This window comes from Nerophis lumbriciformis, linkage group LG27, assembly GCF_033978685.3.
Source record: "Nerophis lumbriciformis linkage group LG27, RoL_Nlum_v2.1, whole genome shotgun sequence".
In the NCBI taxonomy this organism is placed as follows: domain Eukaryota; kingdom Metazoa; phylum Chordata; class Actinopteri; order Syngnathiformes; family Syngnathidae; genus Nerophis; species Nerophis lumbriciformis.
The window spans coordinates 13,166,762-13,189,218 of record NC_084574.2 but is presented as its reverse complement, the minus strand read 5'-3'; the positions used below and the strand labels follow the sequence as shown (position 1 = coordinate 13,189,218).

Sequence of the window (22,457 nt, the reverse complement as noted above, 5' to 3'; positions counted from 1 at the left end):
ATATTATCAACAACAGTATCAATATTAGTAACAATTTTAACATAGCAGTGATTAAAAATCCCTCATTGACATTATCATTAGACATTTATAAAAAATATATATTTTTTTTAAATTAACAATAATGTCAGTGGCTTACAGTTGCATCACATCTCATAAGCTTGACAACACACTGTGTCCAATATTTTCACAAAGATAAAATAAGTCATATTTTTGGTTCATTTAATAGTTAAAACAAATGTACATTATTGCAATCAGTTGATAAAACATTGTCCTTTACAATTATAAAAGCTTTTTACAAAAATCTACTTCTCTGCTTGCATGTCAGCAGACTGGGGTAGATCCTCCTGAAATCCTATGTATTGAATGAATAGAGAATTGTTTTGAATCGGAAAAATATAATTTTTGAATCGAGAATCGGCGGTGAATCGAAAAAAATCGATTTATAATCGAATCGTGACCCCAAGAATCGATATTGAATCGAATCGTGGGACACCCAAAGATTCGCAGCCCTATTTGTCATGTTACTTATTTACATTTATACAGTCTTTTAGTTACTTTAGTTCCTACCCGTGGTTTCCATACATTCGAATAGCGAACGGACAAGGGTTGAAAAAAAAGATGAGCGTGGCGAAGGACTACGGTTCGTTTAAAAAAAATCCCCCAAAAACGCCATACTGTAATTGACTTTCCCTGTGTTATTGACAATTGATTCGCTCTCTGCAGCACTCATTGTAGTTTCTCTTTTCACTCCATGTAGAGAATCAACAGCAAGATGGTAAATGATACTGCTATGCGATTGGCTGTTCTGTTTTGCTAGGTCACCACACACATACATACATATATATATATATATATATATATATATATATATATATATATATATATATATATATATATATATATATATATATATATATATATATATATATATACTATTACGCCTCATCGACCGAGACTGCCTGTTGGCGCTGATGAGACGTGGGGCCGCCATCTTGAAAGGGGCAACTTCTTCATCTGCTGACAGGCGTGATGAAGTGTCAGCGCATTTAATCCATCATAACTTTCTAAGTACTAAACTGTTTTTCATATTGGTTTAAAGCTCGCTGGCAACAATTTCGCTGGTGGGCATAAATACAGTAAAATAATCTTCGATTCACAAAATACAACTAATGGTTATGTTCACCCTTATTTGTGAAGAGCAATTCCCCTTGACCTCTTTTCCATGGTCCGGCAATTTCAGTAAGAATATGCAGAACAATGATTTGGCGTTGTGTTTTTTCTCCTTGCGTCTGCTGCTATAGTATGAGTAGGTGCCCCTTTCAAGATGGCTGACTAATTTCCTGCGCCCCAGCAGCCAATGCTGTGTCTACGAATATGATGTCTATGGGTCACCAGACCACGAGTGCCTTTGGTCATGCAACCAACCATATTTGATTTTTGCGGTTTCTTCCGACCAAATAAAAGTATGTATATGTATATATATCGAACGTTGTATCGAACACATTTTTTATTGATATCAATTACGTATCTTGGCGATGTATATTTATCGTTTTATCGGCCCAGCTCTATTTCAGACTACACTGAAAAGTAAACAACAGTTGCCAACTCCATCTGAATCAAACCTACAATACAGATGGTCATTTTCACTCATTTGAGTTTGAGTAGGGACTAGGGTTGTACGGTATAGCGGTACTAGCTCGGTTGGTAGAGTGGCCGTGCCAGCAACTTGAGGGTTCCAGGTTCGATCCCCGCTTCCGCCATCCTCGTCACTGCCATTGTGTCCTTGGGCAAGACACTTTACCCACCTGCTCCCAGTGCCACCCACACTGGTTTAAATGTAACTTAGATATTAGGTTTCATTATGTAAAGCGCTTTGAGTCACTAGAGAAAAAGCGCTATATAAATATAATTCACTTCACTAATAAAGTATCGCGATAATAATCAATTGAAATCGGTACTATACCACCGTTGAAAAGTACCGGTACCACTCTTTAATATGGAGGTATTTGGGCTTAAAAACTAACAATAAAGGTGAAGCTTTAAACAGGGAGGCACTGCGTTGCAAGTACTGTTGTACACCTCTCCAGCTTGTCGGCTCCCAAACCGGGGTCGAGGAGAGCAGGGGAGACCTTTCACTTCACAATGGGTCCGTCAGGCTCCCTGCTCTTTGGTCGGAATGACGAGGCCGTGGATTAGTTACAATTTGGCCACTTTATTTATAATTTCCACAAGGCACAACCGGACATCCACTATGCTATTAACACTCCTGCACATGCTCGCGCTACCTCTCCTAACTTGCCCACTCACTCACTCACTCACTCACTCACTCACTCACTCACTCACTCACGTCACTCAACCCACATACTGCCATTCTTAAAGGAGCGCACACACACACATGATACTCTCACAACAGCTTCTTTAAAACACACCTGTACATTGTTGCAGTTTTACATTCCTTTTCGTTTCAATAAGCATTTATCACTTGCAACTTTGAAAAAACAATTAATTTGGAATAAGAAACCGTTAAATGAATTCCCACATTTATTAAATTAATGAAAATGTGTGCAAAACTGGAACCTAAGTGTCGTCGGATCGCTCGGTGAGGTGGCTTGCTGCAGCCAGCCAAATTTTAGAACTGCATTACTTTATTTACAGTAAATATATCGATTGATGTTTACTAATCGATTCTATAATTGTCCATGTCCGAATTGCAATGCATCTAAAAATCGATTATTTCCCCCACCTTTAAAGGTCTACTGAAATGCGATTTTCTTATTTAAATGGGGATAGCAGGTCCATTCTATGTGTCATACTTCATCATTTTGCGATATTGCCATATTTTTGCTGAAAGGATTTAGTAGAGAACATCGACGATAAAGTTTGCAACTTTTGGTCGCTGATAAAAAAGCCTTGCCTGTACCGGAAGTAGCAGACGTGTAGCGTGACGTCACAGGTTGTGGAGCTCCTCACATCCGCACATTGTTTACAATCATGGCCACCAGCAGCGAGAGCGATTCGGACCGAGAAAGCGACAATTTCCCCATTAATTTGAGCGAGGATGAAAGATTTGTGGATGAGGAAAGTGAGAGTGAAGGACTAGAGGGCAGTGGGAGCGATTCAGATAGGGAAGATGCTGTGAGAGGCGGGTGGGACCTAATATTCAGCTGGGAATGACTAAAACAGTAAATAAACACAAGACATATATATACTCTATTAGCCACAACACAACCAGACTTATATTTAATACGCCACAAATTAATCCCGCATAACAAACACCTCCCCCCTCCCGTCCATATAACCCGCCAATACAACTCAAACACCTGCACAACACACTCAATCCCACAGCCCAAAGTACCGTTCACCTCCCCAAAGTTCATACAGCACATATATTTCCCCAAAGTCCCCGAAGGTACGTACGTGACATGCACATAGCGGCACACACGTACGGGCAAGCGATCAAATGTTTGGAAGCCGCAGCTGCATGCATACTCACGGTACAGTGTCTCTGCGTATCTAATTCAAAGTCCTCCTGGTAAGAGTCTCTGTTGTCCCAGTTCTCCACAGGCCAATGGTAAAGCTTGACTGTCATCTTTCGGGAATGTAAGCAATGAAACACCGGCCGTGTTTGTGTTCCTGAAGTCGGCCGCAATACACCGCTTCCCACCTACAGCTTTCTTCTTTGCTGTCTCCATTGTTCATTGAACAAATTGCAAAAGATTCACCAACACAGATGTCCAGAATACTGTGGAATTTTGCGATGAAAACAGACGACTTAATAGCTGGCCACCATGCTGTCCCAAAATGTCCTCTACAATCCGCGACGTCACGCGCTGACGTTATCATACCGAGACGTTTTCAGCAGGATATTTCGCGCAAAATTTAAAATTGCACTTTAGTAAGCTAACCCGGCCGTATTGGCATGTGTTGCAATGTTTAGATTTCATCATTGATATATAAACTATCTAGACTGCGTGGTCGGTAGTAGTGGGTTTCAGTAGGCCTTTAAGTCTCAGTGTTTGTTTATTGGGTTCCCATTAGCGGAATTCCAGCTGCTTTATTGCACGGTTGATGTACATCAGTACAGTACAGTGCAAAATAATGCTGCTGGTCTAAATTCATCTAGTTGGAAGATTTGCCCTCAGAGGATGTTTTCTACCAGAATTTGACATTTTGATGCTTTCAAGTATGGCTGCAACTAACAACTATTTTGATAGTTGACTAGTCATCGAATGATAGTTGACTAGTCATCGATTATCTTAACGATTTGTCGGCCAGTAGCATTATGAAGCATAAACCTATTCATTCGCTCGAATTTAGCCATATGCTTTTAATTTCAGTTTAAGATATTTGTAGGCATGTTCGACTAAAGATGACTAAATCAATCATAAATATTTATTTATACTGTAACTGTGCTGCTCTTTGGCTGTTACAAAAAAAAACTATTCAACGTTTGCCCATTTAAAAGCAAGAACAGGCCCAGTGCTGACAAAGACAAAGAATCCTTTTTATGAAAACAAAGCACAGTCAAAATAAAATACATAAATAAAAACAAACACCAAAGCTATCAAACCTCCTCAGAAGAAAACAAGCATTTTGTGATGCGTTTAAAAAGTTGCACACCAGGAGCCATTTAGCCTTTCTTTAAGAAAAATTACATATTCTTGCGTTCTTTTCGGCTGTACCAACCGTTTAAATCGCGAAAAGGATAAAGGTTTCTTAGTTGTTCGAGAGGTTATCAAGAATGGCAGAAATGTGCAATATTTTATGAAAAAAGACGAGTAAAGTACCACACACCCGTACAATAATGCACAATCACTCTGTTAAAGGTTTGTTTGATATACTTTTAGCCTTCAGTGTTTCCCATTTAAGTATAATCTTGATATTATTTGTATTTCTTAAGATACATTTTTGCTGCAAGTGTTTTGTAAAGCACCAACTCGGTGAGTCTTAATAAAAGAAAGCAAATGTGAGCGAAAGCTGAAAGAGTTTTAAGCTTTTACCAAAGGCAACGATCGTCAATGAAGCTTTTACACAAACACATTTTGACATCTGTAGTTATATTTTGATATAGACGGGGAAAATCACGCAACAGCTGTTTTATAATTACTAACACCAACCGCAGAGTGAGCTACACTTGCAGAAATAAGTTCCAAAGCAAGAGCTGTATCAGAAATATAAATATTCTGGAGGCCTGGGTTGATAATCATTAAGTCAATTAATCGAACGATAAATGAAAATGAACTTGATTACTTTGTCATGTTTGTTTTCTTTTCTCCGTCTCTTGCCTTCAAACAGGGCACAAGAGGTTTCATTCTGCATCACTCTCAGCACCTGAGCACGCTTGTTCAATATCAGAAATATATGAAGGAGTGACCCTTCTTGTCAGTCACCCACAACCTTTGTCTCTGTGAGTGGAGGCGGGACTTCTAACATCCGACAGGGTCCGAACATTGCTTTTTGCTCTTAAGAAGCACTGCAAAGTAGAGTTGCGCGGTATATAGACGATATATGATATACATTTGGCCAACGATAAAGCTTTTACCGCATTTTTCGAAGTATAAGTCGCACCGGAGTATAAGTCTCACATGCCGAAAATGCATAATAAAAAAGGAAAAAAACATATAAGTCGCACTGGAGCCCGGTCAAACTATGAAAAAAAACTGCGACTTATAGTCCTAAAAATACGGTAATACTTTCGTTATATATCGTGAAACGGCATGTTGATGACCCATTCTAGCTTTGTCTGTAAATTTGACAGCGTCCTCGCTATCAACTAACGTCGTCCTCCCAGAGTGCAGCAGCAAATTCTGGATCTACAGAATCTGGGCATAAACAACCACGTCATTAACTTTCCGTCGTTCTAAAATCATAAGTCAATCAGATATTGCCCCCTCTCTCCTTTATATAGTAACTACAGCAATTATAGCATTACAATTATTTTACATTACATTTGTTTTTTGCTGTGAATTGTCGGGTTGCAACATTTCTGATAATCTAAAAACGATAATAAAATTTGACACCAACAAATTCATTTGTCAATAATAATCAGTGATGTCGTTACTTGTTTTTCCGGACAGAAACGAACATGTGCATATAAAACTGACAATTTAAATTTTGTATAAATGTTAGCATTTACAACTCTGCCTAGTGGCTCCCTGGAGCTTTTTCAAAAATGTATGAAAATAGAAAAAGATGGGGAAAAAATATATTTTTTGTTTTAATAGGGTTTCTGTAGGAGGACAACATGACACTAGAATCCCTAATTGTTAGAAATCCCACTGTTTGTATTAAACACGATTCTCTGATGAGAGTATTTGGAGAGTGCCGTTTTGTCCTACTAATTTTGGCTGTCCATGAACTCACCGTAGTTTGTTTACGTGTGTACCTTTTTTCAACGATGCCAGAGAAAGACATATTTTATGCCACTCATTCTTTGTCTCATTTTGTCCACCAATCGTTTTATGCTGTGTGTGAATGCAAAAAGGTGAACTTTGTTGACGTTATTGACTTGTGTGGAGTGCTAATCAGGCATGTTTGGTCACTGTATGACAGCGAGGTAATCAATGCTAACATGCTATTTAGGCTAGCTTTATGTATGTATTGCATTATTATGCCTCACTTGTAGGTATTTGAGCTCATTTAATTTCCTATGTTCTCTGTGTATTTAATTTATATTTGCATGTCTCATGACATATTATCTGTATGTAATATTGCCTGCATTTTTGATAGTGATTTGTGTGCTGTTATAGACCACAGCAAACGTAACCCAGCTTTCATAGATTGTTATAAATCCATTCGATGAAGACAGCAGGACCCATTTCCTTTAACTTGGACTCACATATCTACCGTGTTTTTCGGAGTATAAGTCGATCCGGAGTATAAGACGCACCGGCCGAAAATGCATAATAAAGAAGGGAAAAAACATATATAAGTCGCACTGGAGTATAAGTCTCATTTTTTGGGGAAATTTATTTGATAAAAGCCAACACCAAGAATAGACATTTGAAAGGCAATTTAAAATAAAGAATAGTGAACAACAGGCTGAATAAGTGTACGTTATAAGAGGCATAAATAACCAACTGAGAACGTGCCTGGTATGTTAACGTAACATATTATGGTAAGTCATTCAAATAACTATAACATATAGAACATGCTATACGTTTACCAAACAATCTGTCACTCCTAATCGCTAAATCCCATGAAATCTTATACGTCTAGTCTCTTACGTGAATGAGCTAAATAATATTATTCGATATTTTACGGTAATGTGTTAATCATTTCACACATAAGTCGCTCTTGAGTATAAGTCACACCCCCGGCCAAACTATGAAAAAAAAAATGCGACTTACAGTCCGAAAAATACGGTATACCTTTGGCCATTCTAAGCCAGTAATTTAGAGGAGTTATCTCTGAGAAGCCTGCGTTTTACTAATGTTTTCCAATGTTGTAAAAATGTGTAGAATGTATTACATTTCAACATTTCTGTCAATGAAGATTTGTGTCAGCCTGCGACACAGTCATTTTGATAGTAGGCTAATATAGCTAAAATAGACACTTATATTATATGTTGACTTCATTATATCACTTAAAGAAGGCTTTTAATTTTTTGTTTTTCATCATCTTTAAAATGCTTAAAAAAAAAGTGTCTTGTCTCTCATATTGATTGTGCATGATCGGCAAAAAAAGTCTCTCATATTGATTGTGCATGATCGGCAAAAAAAAAAAAGTGCAGTTCCACTTTACATATTGTTGAACCAAATACATATTTTAAAGTTACACATTTGTTATTAGGGGTGTGGGAAAAAATCGATTTGAATTCAAATCGCCATTCTCATGGTATCGATTCAGATTTTTCAAAAATCGATTTTTTTTAATTTTTTAACTTTTATTATTATTATTTTTTTAAGTTAATCAATCCAACAAAGCAATACACAGCAATACCATAACAATGCAATCTAATTCCAAAACACTCAGAACAGCAATAAACAACAATTGAGAGGAGACACAAACACGACACAGAACAATCCAAAAGTAGTGAAACAAAAATTTTGACACAAACAAATTCATTTGTCAATAATAATCAGTGATGTCGTTACTTGTTTTTCCGGACAGAAACGAACATGTGCATATAAAACTGACAATTTAAATTTTGTATAAATGTTAGCATTTACAACTTTGCCTAGTGGCTCCCTGGAGCTTTTTCAAAAATGGCTTCAGAAAGATTTTATTTTTTATTTTTGGTCCATTCTGGCTCTTTCAACATTTTGGGTTGCCGACCCCTGAGCTAGCAAGTAGCACACTAGCTTGCATATCAAGGAAATGAACAATATTATTGGTCTGTCATTTTATTAAAGTGTGGTTATCAATCAAGGTTTTAGGGTACCGGTAGTTTTGATTTGGAAACGGTAATACTAACCATTTGGAGTTTTACCACGGTTTGTCATTAATACCTCAAACTGTGAGGTTCTCAGAGGGGTGTTTTTTGATTGATTGATTGATTGATTGATTGAAACTTTTATTAGTAGATTGCACAGTACAGTACATATTCCGTACAATTGACCACTAAATGGTAACACTCGAATAAGTTTTTCGACTTGTTTAAGTCAATTCATGGTATAGTGTGAGATGTCTCCTGAAAATGACTGGCTTATAGTGGCCAAAGGTATGGAGATTGTGTACAAGTCGAAAAAATACTGCACGTTGTCTTCTGTTTAGTGGGCTCCTTTACAGTCTGTGGTTAAGCTGTATAAAGCTTGATGTAGCCTGTAACAACATGGCACATAAAAAATAACCAGCAACGTAACCAGTGTTAGTGTTATGAAACGTGCACATATGAAACATGAAAACAAAACAACACAGAGGGCGTAAGTAAAGGAAATGATATGAGCTCAAACATAGCTACAAACGAGACAAAGATGAAATACCGTATTTTCCGCACTATAAGGCGCACCGGATTATTAGCCGCACCTTCAATGAATTACATATTTCATAACTTTGTCCACCAATAAGCCGCCCCGGACTATAAGCCGCGCCTACGCTGCGCTAAAGGGAATGTCAAAAAAACAGTCAGATAGGTCAGTCAAACTTTAATAATATATTAAAAACCAGCGTTCTAACAACTCTGTTCACTCCCAAAATGTACGCAAATGTGCAATCACAAACATAGTAAAATTCAAAATAGTGCAGAGCAATAGCAACATAATGTTGCTCGAACGTTAATGTCACAACACACAAAATAAACATAGCGCTCACTTTCTGAAGTTATTCTTCATTCGTAAATCCTTCGTCTTCGGTGTCCGAAGTGAAAAGTTGGGCAAATTTACGATCCACTGGCAGATGTTGGCGTCGTCTGGCGCTGCCTCCTCGTCTTAGTGAAGGTGTGTTCGCCTTCTGTCTTCCATTGTTCCCACGCAGTTAGCAGTCTAGCTTCGAATGCCCTGTTGACACCAATATCTAGCGGCTGGAGGTCTTTTGTCAATCCACCCGGAATGACGGCGAGTATTGAATTAAGCGCGTAAGCGTGTCTCTCAATGTGCTGTTATGAGCTAGCAAATATAACAACTACACTACCCAGCATGCAACGATAGTTACGAGCATGCGCGGTAGCCCTGAGAAGTTCCCACGCAGTTAGCAGTCTAGCTTCGAATGCCCTGTTGACACCAATATCTAGCGGCTGGAGGTCTTTTGTCAATCCACCCGGAATGACGGCGAGTATTGAATTAAGCGCGTAAGCGTGTCTCTCAATGTGCTGTTATGAGCTAGCAAATATAACAACTACACTACCCAGCATGCAACGATAGTTACGAGCATGCGCGGTAGCCCTGAGAAGCGTTGTTGTATGCTGGGAGTTCGAATGTGGTTATGAGCACGCTGTGAGAAAACGTTGAGAACTCAGTTAACACGCCTCGTCTGCATTATTTATAATTAGACAGACAACACACTTAATAGGAGCCATTTTGGGGTCTTTACATAAACACACAAATGGAAATGAAACGTCACATATCCCAGCATGCACCGCGCGCTTCTTCTACGGGGAAAAAAGATGGCGGCTGTTTACCGTAGTTGCGAGACCTAAACTTTATGAAAATGAATCTTAATATTTATCCATATATAAAGCGCACCGGGTTATAAGGCGCACTGTCAGCTTTTGAGAAAGTTTGTGGTTTTTAGGTGCGCCTTATAGTGCGGAAAATACGGTATATAGAGACATACAGTTAGCCTGAATAGCATGCTCGCATCAATGAGCCCAAAGTTATCCACTGCCCAAATATACCCATATAGCACTGCACACAAGATAATAATGTTATTAAAGATCACCCTTGTGAACTCAAGCACGGCATAAACTCATTAGGTTGGCAAAGGAGTGGCAAAAGCATGTATTTTTGTAGCAGCAACAGAGAAAGTTAGCACGTAAACCAAACTGCTGCTTAACACTACACCAAACTATGGGGCGTTCATGGACCGCTGAAAAGAGTAGGACAACACAGTGCCAGCCAAAACACTCTCCGTGAAGCATAAAAACACAAAACAGTTGGCTTTCTAACAACACTGGTTTTCGTTATGTTCTTAACGGCAAGTCAAAACTATGTCGGACATCTGGAGGACGCGGTCTCCGACTCACCTCGGTAAGATAGTTAGCTAAATTTGTCTCCAAAATAGCTTTGGTGATTTTAGCCAATGTCTGCCAGCTAAACTTTGTCTATTTATCTGTGTGCATCTCAAACCAGTGGTTCTTAACCTGGGTTCGATCGAACCCTAGGGGTTCGGTGAGTTGGCCTCAGGGGTTCGGCGGAGCCTCAGCCGCGGAGGTCAAGACAAATCCGACTCATCGTGTAAATGAAAACCTCTCCCTATCGGCGTATTATGTATACGGCAACCGCAGAAGTCACACTGATTTTCAGGTGTGTAATTTGTTGTGAGTTCATGCTCTGTGTTGGTTTTGTTCTTTGAACAAGGTGATATTCATGCACGGTTCCTTTTGTGCATCAGTAAAAAAACATAACTTTTTCTTGAATTTGAAAAAAAAAAGTTTATTTTTCACTAAAGAAGGGTTCGGCGAATGCGCATATGAAACTGGTGGGGTTCGCTACCTCCAACAAGGTTAAGAACCACTGCTCTTAACTCATCACAATATGCTCTGCAGCTCTTATCTTTTTTTTAGAGTTGGGGTTTTATTTTTTGTGGTTATTGCTGCCAATTTGTTTACATAACTGTTTAATGTTTATCAGCACTCTGCCTGCCCTTGCTTTTAAATGAACAATAATGTCATTCCCAGGAGTATAAATAGTGCAATAGCCACAATTCTCAGCAAAGTGTTTACTGTTACTAGTTATTGTTTTTGTAAGCGCAGAATAAGCAGTTCTGTAACTGTTAAAATAAATATTTCTTACTGAAGTAGTCATCTCAATGGTCTTAATTGTTAGCATCCCCCGAAAAAAATATCTCAAGCTGATGGCTAAATTAGAGCTACTGAATGTGTATGCTTCATAATCAGATTAGTCGACTAATCGCTAAGATAGGCAATGACCTACCGACTATCAAAATAGTTATTTAAGCCCTATTGAATTGCTCATAGCAGAGTGAGCCATCAAATCAAGTATTTTTATTCCGTATTTTAACTTATTAGCCCTGCAAAATCCAAAACACCAGAAACTATTGACAGATAATGAAGTACACAATATTATAGTGTCGAAAGCGTTGGGGCTATCGCGGTGTATGTGTGGGTTGTAATGGTGTTTTTGTCTCTGCAATGTGTAATCATATATGTATATGTATGTATGCAACATGTATTTATAGAGATTGACCAATATTTTTTTATTTTAGGGCCGATACCGATTATTAGTCATCAAGGAGGCCGATAACTAATATTTGGAGCCGATATTAATTTGCAGTAAAAGTTATGTAAACATGGACGGTATATGTCGGTAAACAGCAGGAAAAGGCTTTGTTTGTTTTTAACATTATTTTTGAGCAACCAGTTTCGACATATAATGCTAATGTTGTCTTTCGGGATCTTTAGTAATACAATAAAATACTCTCTCTTTCCTATCTCCTCGTTTGTTGTGGCATCCTGGCACACGACTTTGGTCGATCATAGTTTGAACAACTGAGCTCGACACAGAAAGTAACTCATTTGCTCTTTTTCCTGCTAATATGCCGCTATTTTGATTTTATGTGGTTGTTCTTAGCTTATGATTGTCTGAATTAAACTCCTGAAATCAATTGATTTTAGCACTATATTGTAATTTATTGACATTCACCTCTTTAAGAAATGATATGAGGAGGCCGTATACAACACAATGCCCTAATCTCTTGCTCAAAGGCACCAACCAACAAGTTGTTTAAGCTATATCAACCCACAGTAAAAATGGCAATTTTTTTTTTTAATAGTTTGAAACTTTTCCTCCCTAATGAATACCTTCCATTAGCGTACATGTTGTATGTGAGCCAAAACTTAAAGCAATGCATCTCTCTCTCTCTCTATGCATGTGTGTGTGTGTATATATATATATATATATATATATATATATATATATATATATATATATATATATATATGCAATAAATGTATAGTAGATGTGTTTTAAGCCAGTGTTTTGCAACCACTGTGCCGTGGCACATTAGTGTGCCGTGAGATACAGTCTGGTGTGAGATTATCTAATTTCACCTATTTGGGTTAAAAATATTTTTTGCAAACCAGTAATTATAGTCTGCAAATGATGTGTTGTTGTTGAGTGTCGGTGCTGTCTATAGAGCTCGGTAGAGTAACTGTGTAAAACTCTTCCACATCAGTAGGTGGCAGCCGGTAGCTAATTGCTTTGTAGATGCCGGAAACAGCGGGAGGCAGCGTGCAGGTAAAAAGGTGTCTAATGCTTAAACCAAAAATAAACAAAAGGTGACTGCCCCTAAGAAAAGGCATTGACGTTTAGGGAAGGCTATGCAGAATAAAACTAAAACTGAACTGGCTACAAAGTAAACAAAAATAAAATGCTGGACGACAGCAAAGACTTACTGTGGAGCAAAGACGGCGTCCACAGTGTACATCCAAACACGACATGACAATCAACAATGTCCCCGCAAAGAAGGATAAAAAAACTACTGAAATATACTTGATTGCTAAAACAAAGTAGATGTGGGAAATATCGCTCAAAGGAAGACATGAAACTGCTACAGAAAAATACCAAAAAAAGAGAAAAGTCCACCAAAATAGGAGCGCAAGACAAGAACTAAAACACTACACACAGGAAAACAGCAAAAAACTCAAAATAAGTCACGGCGTGATGTGACAGGTCGTGACAGTACACCTACTTTGAGACAAGAGCTATAGTCATGCATGCTTGGTTATGGTTTAAAGTCATATCCAACAATTGCGACAATGACTTTTTACTGTCTACTGAAATTTCGTTTTTTACTGATTTCTGCTGGTAGTGTGCCTCCGGATTTTTTCAACGCAAAAAATGTGCCTTGGCTCAGAAAAGGTTGGAAAACATTGTTTTAAACAATAATACTATTGTATTACATGATCAGTTATCTCACTACCCTAATGGTAGTGATATAATAAAACAAAAACTACTTTAGATCCATCCAATTACATCTAGCATAAAATTAACATGACACTGTAGGGCTGCATGCATGATTACAGGAAATTAACAATCCCAATTATTTTCTATTAGTATTAAAGTCACGGTTATGAATTACAATTATTTAGTATCATAAATAAAACATCGGGTTTCCCACAATCTGCTTGCATTGGTGGGGTCCCAGAGGTAGTGGGCGTCATTATGTTATTTGTAATGAAGTCATGTAATAAAAAGGCTAATACCGTATTTTTCGGACTATAAGTCACAGTTTTTTTCATAGTTTGGCCGGGGGTGCGACTTATACTCAGGAGCGACTTATGTGTGAAATTATAAACACATTACCCTAAAATATCAAATATTATCTAGCTCATTCACGTAAGAGACTAGACGTATAAGATTTCATGGGATTTAGCGATTAGGAGTGACAGATTGTTTGGTAAACGTATAGCATGTTCTATATGTTATAGTTATTTGAATGACTCTTACCATAATATGTTACGTTAACATACCAGGCACTAGGGATGTCCCGATACGATATTTGGATCGGATCGGCCGCCGATATTTGCAAAAAAATGCGTATCGGCAAGCCATGGGAAAATGCCGATCCAGATCCAGTTTAAAAAAAACTCCGGTCCGTGTTTTCCAACGCACCGATTGAAATAATACATTCCACTTTTCTGCTGCTCCCTAATTTCCGTTCCGCATTTTCCAGCACACCTTCAACACATCCACAGGTCTGGGGATTCTCACGCAGTTGCTTTTAGCTGCTGGCATTACACGACAGGCTCTTCTCACTCTTTCCTGTGTCTCCCTCTTACAGACAGCGAGCGCACCTTCTTACACACGTCATACGTCACGTCATACGTCACATACGTATACGGCCTCTCCCAGCAGAGAGCGAGGTAGCGGCATGGCTAACGTTAGCTGTGATGCTAGTGCATCCGCTAAGGTGCGCGCCTGCTCAAGCGTCCTCTGCGCATGGCAAATCTATGCCACGCACAAAATCAAATAAAAAATAAGCGCATAACAATTTTCGACACACGGACACGACAGAGAAAACAGTTTTCGTCATTATTGTTCAAATATTGTAACATCTGTCGAGACGCTTATCTCCATTCGGTGCCACACGCCCACACCATCAAAATGTCGAGGCAAACATTTCCACATCAACACCGTATGAAAAAAAACAGTGATTTTTTTTAGTTGTGATTTCCCTCTGCATGAAAGTTTAAAAGTAGCATATATTAATGCAGTATGAAGAAGAATGTTTTAATGTAGACACATAGAATCATCATACTGTTGTGATTATATGCATCAAGTGTTCATTCAAGGCTAAGGCAAAATATCGAGATATACTGTATGTCGTGTATCGCAATATGGCCTTAAAATATCGCAATATTAAAAAAAGGCCATATCGCCCAGCCCTAGTTTCAATGACGCCATTTCTGTTTGTCATGTATAATTTTGTCTATTTTGTGTTTATCCTTGAATAAACAGGTCAGTTTCTTGTTACCAACCATTGTGTATTATTCAAACTCCCCTAATTCAGCTGGCTAGTTGTTATCAAGAGTACTAAAACCCTTTTCAACATGATTCTGACAACTAAATAGGCTAAATAACTTTAAACTTTAATACATGCTCGGATAGGTCAGTATCGGTATCGGTCAGTATTGGTATCGGATCGGAAGTGCAAAAACAAATCGGTATCGGATCGGAAGTGCAAAAACCTGGATCGGGACATCCCTACCAGGCACGTTCTCAGTTGGTTATTTAGGCGTCATATAACGTACACTTATTCAGCCTGTTGTTCACTATTCTTTATTTTAAATTGCCTTTCAAATGTTTATTCTTGGTGTTGGGTTTTATCAAATAAATTTCCCCAAAAAATGCGACTTATACTCCAGTGCGACTTCTATGTTTTTTTCCTTCTTTATTATGCATTTTCGACCGGTGCGACTTATACTCCGGAGTGACTTATACGCCGAAAAATACGGTACATAAAGGTTATACATATACAAATCTTATTGTTTTTGTTCTTTATTAGTATTACAATTTTAACTTTTTTTCATTATCTGATGCTTTTTCCTCAATTGTTGCTGTTTTTTTAGGGCCATTAAAAAACCCAGCCATGTTTCACAGGTGGCTCATGCGTAATTAGTTGGACCCCACATTTGATGGTTTGTAGTGTGAAACATGTATCAAATGACAAATTACAAAAATACATTGTTAAGTGTACCATGGAATAGTCATTACATTTCCGCATTTCCTGGATTAATTTGAACGCGGCGAGGCATGGAGTACATGAAATCCGATGGGTAGCCCTTCATGCTAGAACACCGGAAAGAAATTTGACACTCGACAGAAAAGTGTCTCCGCACTTTATTTAGCATGATGGCTAGCCGTTATTCCTGGTGGTGCCACTCCAAGCAGCTTGTTGGCAGGCGTCCGCACCTGTCGCTGTCTAATAACCGCAGTCTTTAACGCACACCGAGTTACGGGCGTCAGGGCAGGGAAATGAAGTGACAGGCTGCATTAACTTGGGAAACGTTTATTGGCGTGGTCATGGAACTCTGTGCCCATACACAACGGCCTCTGATGAGGGGGGAGCCACTTTTCGAGGTTATAGGACGAGACGCTTGTGCTTGATTTGATATGCAGCCTAGCCTGCTTTTTGTATGTTAATATTGCTGATGATCACCTTTGTTTATTCGTGGCAGCCAAAATCGTGATTAAAATTCTATTGGTTGTCCAGCCCTAAAGCCACTGTTAGCTGAAAACGATCTGGGGTAAAATGACTATTTAGTAGGGATGCATGACATTATGTTTTTCAAGCTGATACAGATAAACTCCTGCTTCTCAAGGCTGATACATTTATTTTTACAATTTAGATTTAGTTTGTGCACCCCTTTGTCTGCGGCTGGCTTCGGGGCATCTTCTTTAGAAGCGCAGGCGTCTTGGTATGCTTTGAAAACACTGTTGTAACGTTGCTGGCGTTTCAGGTGGCTGATAAGTAGGAGTTCAATGTTTTTTTCCGCCTTGGCAGAAATTTTGCAGAGCATTTGGTGCAAAAACAAGCAAAATGTCTTGCTTGTGAAGAAGTCCCACACGACCGACACAAAGTTTTGTTTACAGTGAGCTCAAGGGAAGTTTCACAACAGACTGTTTACAGCACAAGCATGAAAAAAGGAGCGCTTGATTTCTCTCACCCATACCTTTCTAAAGCACAGTAAGATTGGAGTGTTTTTTGTCATATCAGAGCTATTTTTTTTGTCTGATGTCATCGGCCCAATAATTATCGGACAAATAATCATGAATTTATCTTGCATCTGTCCTTTCCACTACTTCCACCTAACTTTCACTGCACAAGTAAAAGTTACTAGACTTTGGTTCAAGGTTCAGAACTAACTTTCACTGCACAAGTAAAAGTTACTAGGCTTTGGTTCAAGGTTCAGAATGTGTGGCCACAGCGTTTTTCATGTCATGGTGTACCATCCCTATCTGAGGTGGTGCAAAGAAGGTCAAGCTCTTCCTTTTTATCACAACTTGTAGTGTTTCTGTGATACCCGCTTTACTCTGTATCTTATTCCTTGCCTCTAACCAAAAGGGTAAATAGAACATTTATGCAAAATGGAATATAAACCCCAAAGCCCCTTTTTCACCAAATATTATACCACAGTTTCTTTCAATAGGGGCTGTGATTGCTAGTTCAGTTTCAATTAGGGATGTTCTGATACCGATCATCCATGAGTGAGATCGGCCGATACCGATCACATGTATTACCTGTACAATTTAAAAAGTATTTATGGTGTGTGTTTTGGACAGCTTAACAATTTTGATTGATTGATTGCACAGTACAGTACATATTCCGTACAATTGACCACTAAATGGTAACACCCGAATAAGTTTTTCAACTTAACGTTAATCAGTTCATGGTACAAATATATACTATCTGCATAATACAGTCATCACACAAGTTAATCATCATCAGAGTATTTACATTGAATTATTTACAATCCGGGGGGTGGGATGTGGAGGGGGTTGGGGCGGAGGGCTTAGTTTTGGTTGATATCCGCACTTCAGTCATCAACAATAATATCATCTGAGAAATGGACATTGAAACAGTGTAGGTCTGACTTCATAGGATATGTACAGCAAGCAGTGAACATAGTGAGCTCAGAAAGCATAAGAACAAGTATATACATTTGATTATTTACAATCCGGGGAGGTGGGATGTGGTGGGGGGAGGGCGTTAGTCTAGGGTTGTAGTTGCCTGGAGGTGTTCCTTTAGTGCGGTTTTGAAGGAGGGTAGAGATGCGCTTTCTTTTACACCTGTTGGGAGTGCATTCCATATTGATGTGGCATAGAAGGAGAATGAGTTAAGACCTTTGTTAGATCGGAATCTGGGTTTAACGTGGTTTGTGGAGCTCCCCCTGGTGTTGTGGTTATGGCGGTCATTTACGTTATGGAAGTAGTTTGACAAGTACTTCGGTATCAGGGAGGTGTAGCGACACAGTATTGAAACTAGTTCGTCATTCAGTTTATTACATACAAAACAAAGTCAAAAGTGCACAATAACTAAACAAATGTATATACCACTATCTATTGGGGGTGGAAAAGTAATGTAGGTACCTCTCCCCGCTGCACTCAGGCGGAAGACCGCGTACTCCCTGCACAAGTCAACACCTCATAAATAGTCACCCTGAAGGGATATTTGAAGCATTCGAAGACACATTACATTGTCACTTTAAAGACAACTGTTTTTTTTTTTTTCATATGTGCTTGAAAAACAGATGTTTCTGCACTATTATTTGCACTTAAAAGTATGTTTGTAGTAATAAATGTGATTAGAACATTTAAGCATTATGTTTGTGTTCAATTACCGTACAGTAAATGTTTATCCTAAACATTCCTACCACTTAATTTTACACGCTATGGCATTTTGAAGGCCTTTTTTTTTTTTTTTTTTTTTTTTTGACATACCACAATAATATTGCCTTAATACCGTGACAATATCATACCAAGACATTTTGATACCATTACATCCCTATCTATTACTAGAGGTGGGAATTATTGGCCGCCTCACAATTTGATTCCGATTCAGGAGCTCTGATTCGATTAAAAATCAATTATTGATGCATCTTTAATTTATGTATATTGATGGAGTTTTACATTTATTTTTGTTTCACATAATAAGCGTTTATCACTTGCAACTTTTACAAACAGTGCATTTCTTATAAGAAAATCCCATCACATATTATACACTCATGGAAATGTGTAAAAAACTGGAACATAAGTTCCCTATATTAAATGAGCTGATCGTATCTCTTGGTGAGGTGGCTGGCTGAAGTCAGACACATTTTAGAACTATTTGCATTACTTTATTTACAATAAATACATCGATTATTGGCGTTTTGGAAACGATTTTATAATCGTCCATGTCCGAATTGCGATGCATCTAAAAATCGATTATTTCCCCCACCTCTATCTAATACTCTTTTAAAGTGTTTGTTGTGTGCCCTCAAAGTCCTCCTGTGTTTAAGGAATGTTTCCCTGAGTCTGTAAACATTAACAAAAAGGAAACAATTATCTAGAAAAGATTTAAATTCAGATACTCCCCCTAATATTGACACCACCAATTTATGGATCAATCCGATCCTCTTCTTGCGTGTCGTGTACTTCTTTCTGGCTGTGACAATGCTGACACATTAACACTTATTTTATTTTCTCTCTAGACCAGCGGTTCTCAAACCTTTTTCACCAAGTATCACCTCAGAAAACACTTGGCTGTCCAAGCACCCCCATAATGGCCACCATTAAAATACAGTAGTGTAGTAGGCCCAAGTATTTATTGAAAGAAGTTAGAGGTTTTATTCCTTGTCCTGCAAGGATGATACTTGTAAGAAACTCACTTTGTCGCCATGGAGGCGAGGATTAGTAATTTAGAAGTAGCTACAACACTGCCGATTGCGGATGGACATTAGCCGCCATGTTTTAAAGCACCTGTTCCTGTGGGTGTTTCAGTGTTATAGCTTCACCTTTATCTTTAGTTTTTAAGCCAACATGCGTCCGTTCTCCCTTTTCTCTCTACACACCGTGTCTGCTTGTAAGTACTCTGTGATTGTGCGCTGCCGAACATGCTCCTCTGCTCGTAAAACCAACAATGTCATGACGTGACGACGACGTGCCGTCATGCCTATAAAAAATGGTGAACTGGTAATTTTCAGAGTATAGTACCGTTTTTGATTCATTATTACCGCGATACTATACTAGTACCGGTATACCGTACAACCCTAGTTTGTAGTAATAAATATGATTCGAACATTTCAACATTGTTTGTGTTCGATTACAGTAAATGTGTTTATCCTAAACATTGCTGCCACTTCATTTTACACACTATGGCATTTTTAAGTCTAAGTTTTACATCCATACTTTTTTAGTTTGACTATTAATCTACTCATTAATTTCCTGTTATTAATTGCTTACTTTCTGCTGCAATATTGTTCCATCTTCACTTCTTAAACTTTGCTAAGCACTTAATTCTTGGTGTTGTTTCAAGCCAGGAGCTTTTTAGCTCCTGGCTTTCTCTGTGTGATGCATGTTTAGCCTCTTCATCTAGTGATGATAATAGTTAATAGTGGTGTTAAAGATACTAAGAAATTCAGTTAATTTTCTGTAATGCAGCCTCCGTAGCAGAACCTCCAGGTTCTGTAACAGCTTCTTCCCTCAGGCCATAAGACTCTTGAACGCATCATAATAAACCCCTCAATTCCCCCCCAAAAAAGGATTAACTCGCTGGAATATAAAGACAGTATAACATACATCCATAAACGTGAATGCATATGCAAAAGTGCAATATATATTTATCTGTACAGTAATCTATTTATTTATACATATGCACCTTATTGCTCTTTTATCCTGCACTAAAATGAGCTAATGCAACAAAATTCTGTAATTTTCTGTACTGTAAAGTTCACATTGAATGACAATAAAAGGAAGTCTAAGTCTATTACCGTATTTTTCGGACTAAGTTGCAGTTTTTTCATAGTTTGGCCTGGAGTGCGACTTATACTCAGGAGTGACTTATGTGTGAAATTATTAACACAGTACCGTAAAATATCAAATAATATTATTTAGCTCATTCACGTAAGAGACTAGACGTATAAGATTTCATATGATTTAGCGATTAGGAGTGACAGATTGTTTGGTAAACGTATAGCATGTTCTATATGTTATAGTTATTTGAATGACTCTTACCATAATATGTTTCGTTAACATACCAGGCACGTTCTCAGTTGGTTATTTATGCCTCATATAACGTACACTTATTCAGCCTGTTGTTCACTATTCTTTATTGATTTTAAATTGCTTTTCAAATGTCTATTCTTGGTGTTGGGTTTTATCAAATACATTTCCCCAAAAAATGCGACTGAAACGACTTATATATGTTTTTTTCCTTCTTTATTATGCATTTTCGGCCGTTGCGACTTATACTCCGAAAAATACGATATTATTAGTTAGGGGAGCATTGATCGGCAATGGCCGATCGCATACTTTTTCACAAAAATCGTCCGATACCGATGGACACATCTCTAGTTTCAAGTTGTCTCTGTCCTGTCTGTGTTCTTGAGCAGCTTCCATTATAGTCGGCTTAAAGTTTAAGTGCACCTTTCTGTGTTGACCTGTGCCAAAATCTGCGCCACTGTTGAATATAATAATATGTTGATGTTATTTCTTTTTTCTCCTAGAAGTTTTGTTCCTGAGTCATGGCAGACAGGAGAGCGGAAAAATCATGTGAAGAAGCCAGCAGATCGTTAGTCAGGCGGGAGTATGAGGCGGTAGTCAGCCATAGCACTGACACCTTGGGGGTCCTTGCTCCCCAAGGCCTGTCCACTGGCGCTCCTGCCCCGCCGAGCCCGCCATCCGGAAACCTCCGCAGTCGCGCCCTGCTTTACCGCATCGCTGCCTTTCTTCAGCTGGTGAGCACACTGCAAGACGGGGACTGACATGTGATATTTAAAGTTGTTGCAGTAGTATTTATTATTTTATATAGAAATAAATAGTATTATTTATTATATTTATTTTCAAATAAATACCACTGCAATACTACTTGCATGTATTTGTCAATAAATCAAACTGCAATGGTTATTAGGGACCGCAATGTCCCTTTGGGACAGAGGACCCTATTGTAATTGTAAGGTTTTAGTATTATTATTCCGCCGCCTCTTTGAGCTGTAATTTGACCCTCTTAACATGCTTCAAAACTCACCATATCTGACACACACATCAGGACTGGCAAAAATTGCCATCTAATAAAAAAACCAAACCCCAAAACTCAAAATTGCGCTCTAGCGCCCCCTAGGAAAAAACACAGACAAAACTGCTTGTAACTTCCGTTAGGAATGTCATAGAGACAGGAAACAAAAACCTCTATGTAGGAGGTCTGACTTAGACCTAGATTTCATACACTGACATCTTTCAGCAAAAATCAACAGGAAGTTGGCAATTCCCCCTTCAAAACAAAAGTTTTGTAAAAACAGTCACTTTTGCTTCTTTGAGCTGTAATTTGACCCCCTTAACATGGTTCAAAACTCACCAAACTGGACACACTCATCAGGACTGGCAAAAGTTGCGATCTAATGAAAAAAAACAACCCCAAAACTCACAATTGTGCTCTAACGCCCCCTAGGAAGAAAACACAGACACAACTGTTCCTCGGAAGAAAACTCAGACAAAATTGCTTGTAACTTCCAGTAGGAATGTTGTAGAGACATGAAACAAAAACCTCTATGTAGGTCTGACTTAGACCTGGATTTCATACACTAACATCCTTCAGCAAAAATCAACAGGAAGTTGGCAATTCCCCCTTCCAAACAAAAG

General features: G+C 38.4%; 1 protein-coding gene across 3 annotated transcripts in view; it reads left to right on the top strand.

Moving 5' to 3' along the window:
* Positions 1–22,457, top strand: part of helz (helicase with zinc finger) — a 114,506-nt gene that overhangs the window by 12,855 nt on the left and 79,194 nt on the right. For 2 of the 3 annotated variants that reach the window (XM_061922852.2, XM_061922850.2), the window contains exon 2: positions 21,326–21,556. In XM_061922852.2, the coding sequence (XP_061778836.2) occupies positions 21,344–21,556 (213 nt within the window). In that variant the 5' untranslated portion in view covers positions 21,326–21,343. The remainder of the gene's footprint in view (positions 1–21,325; positions 21,557–22,457) is intronic. The other variant, XM_061922851.2, reaches the window with a different exon arrangement.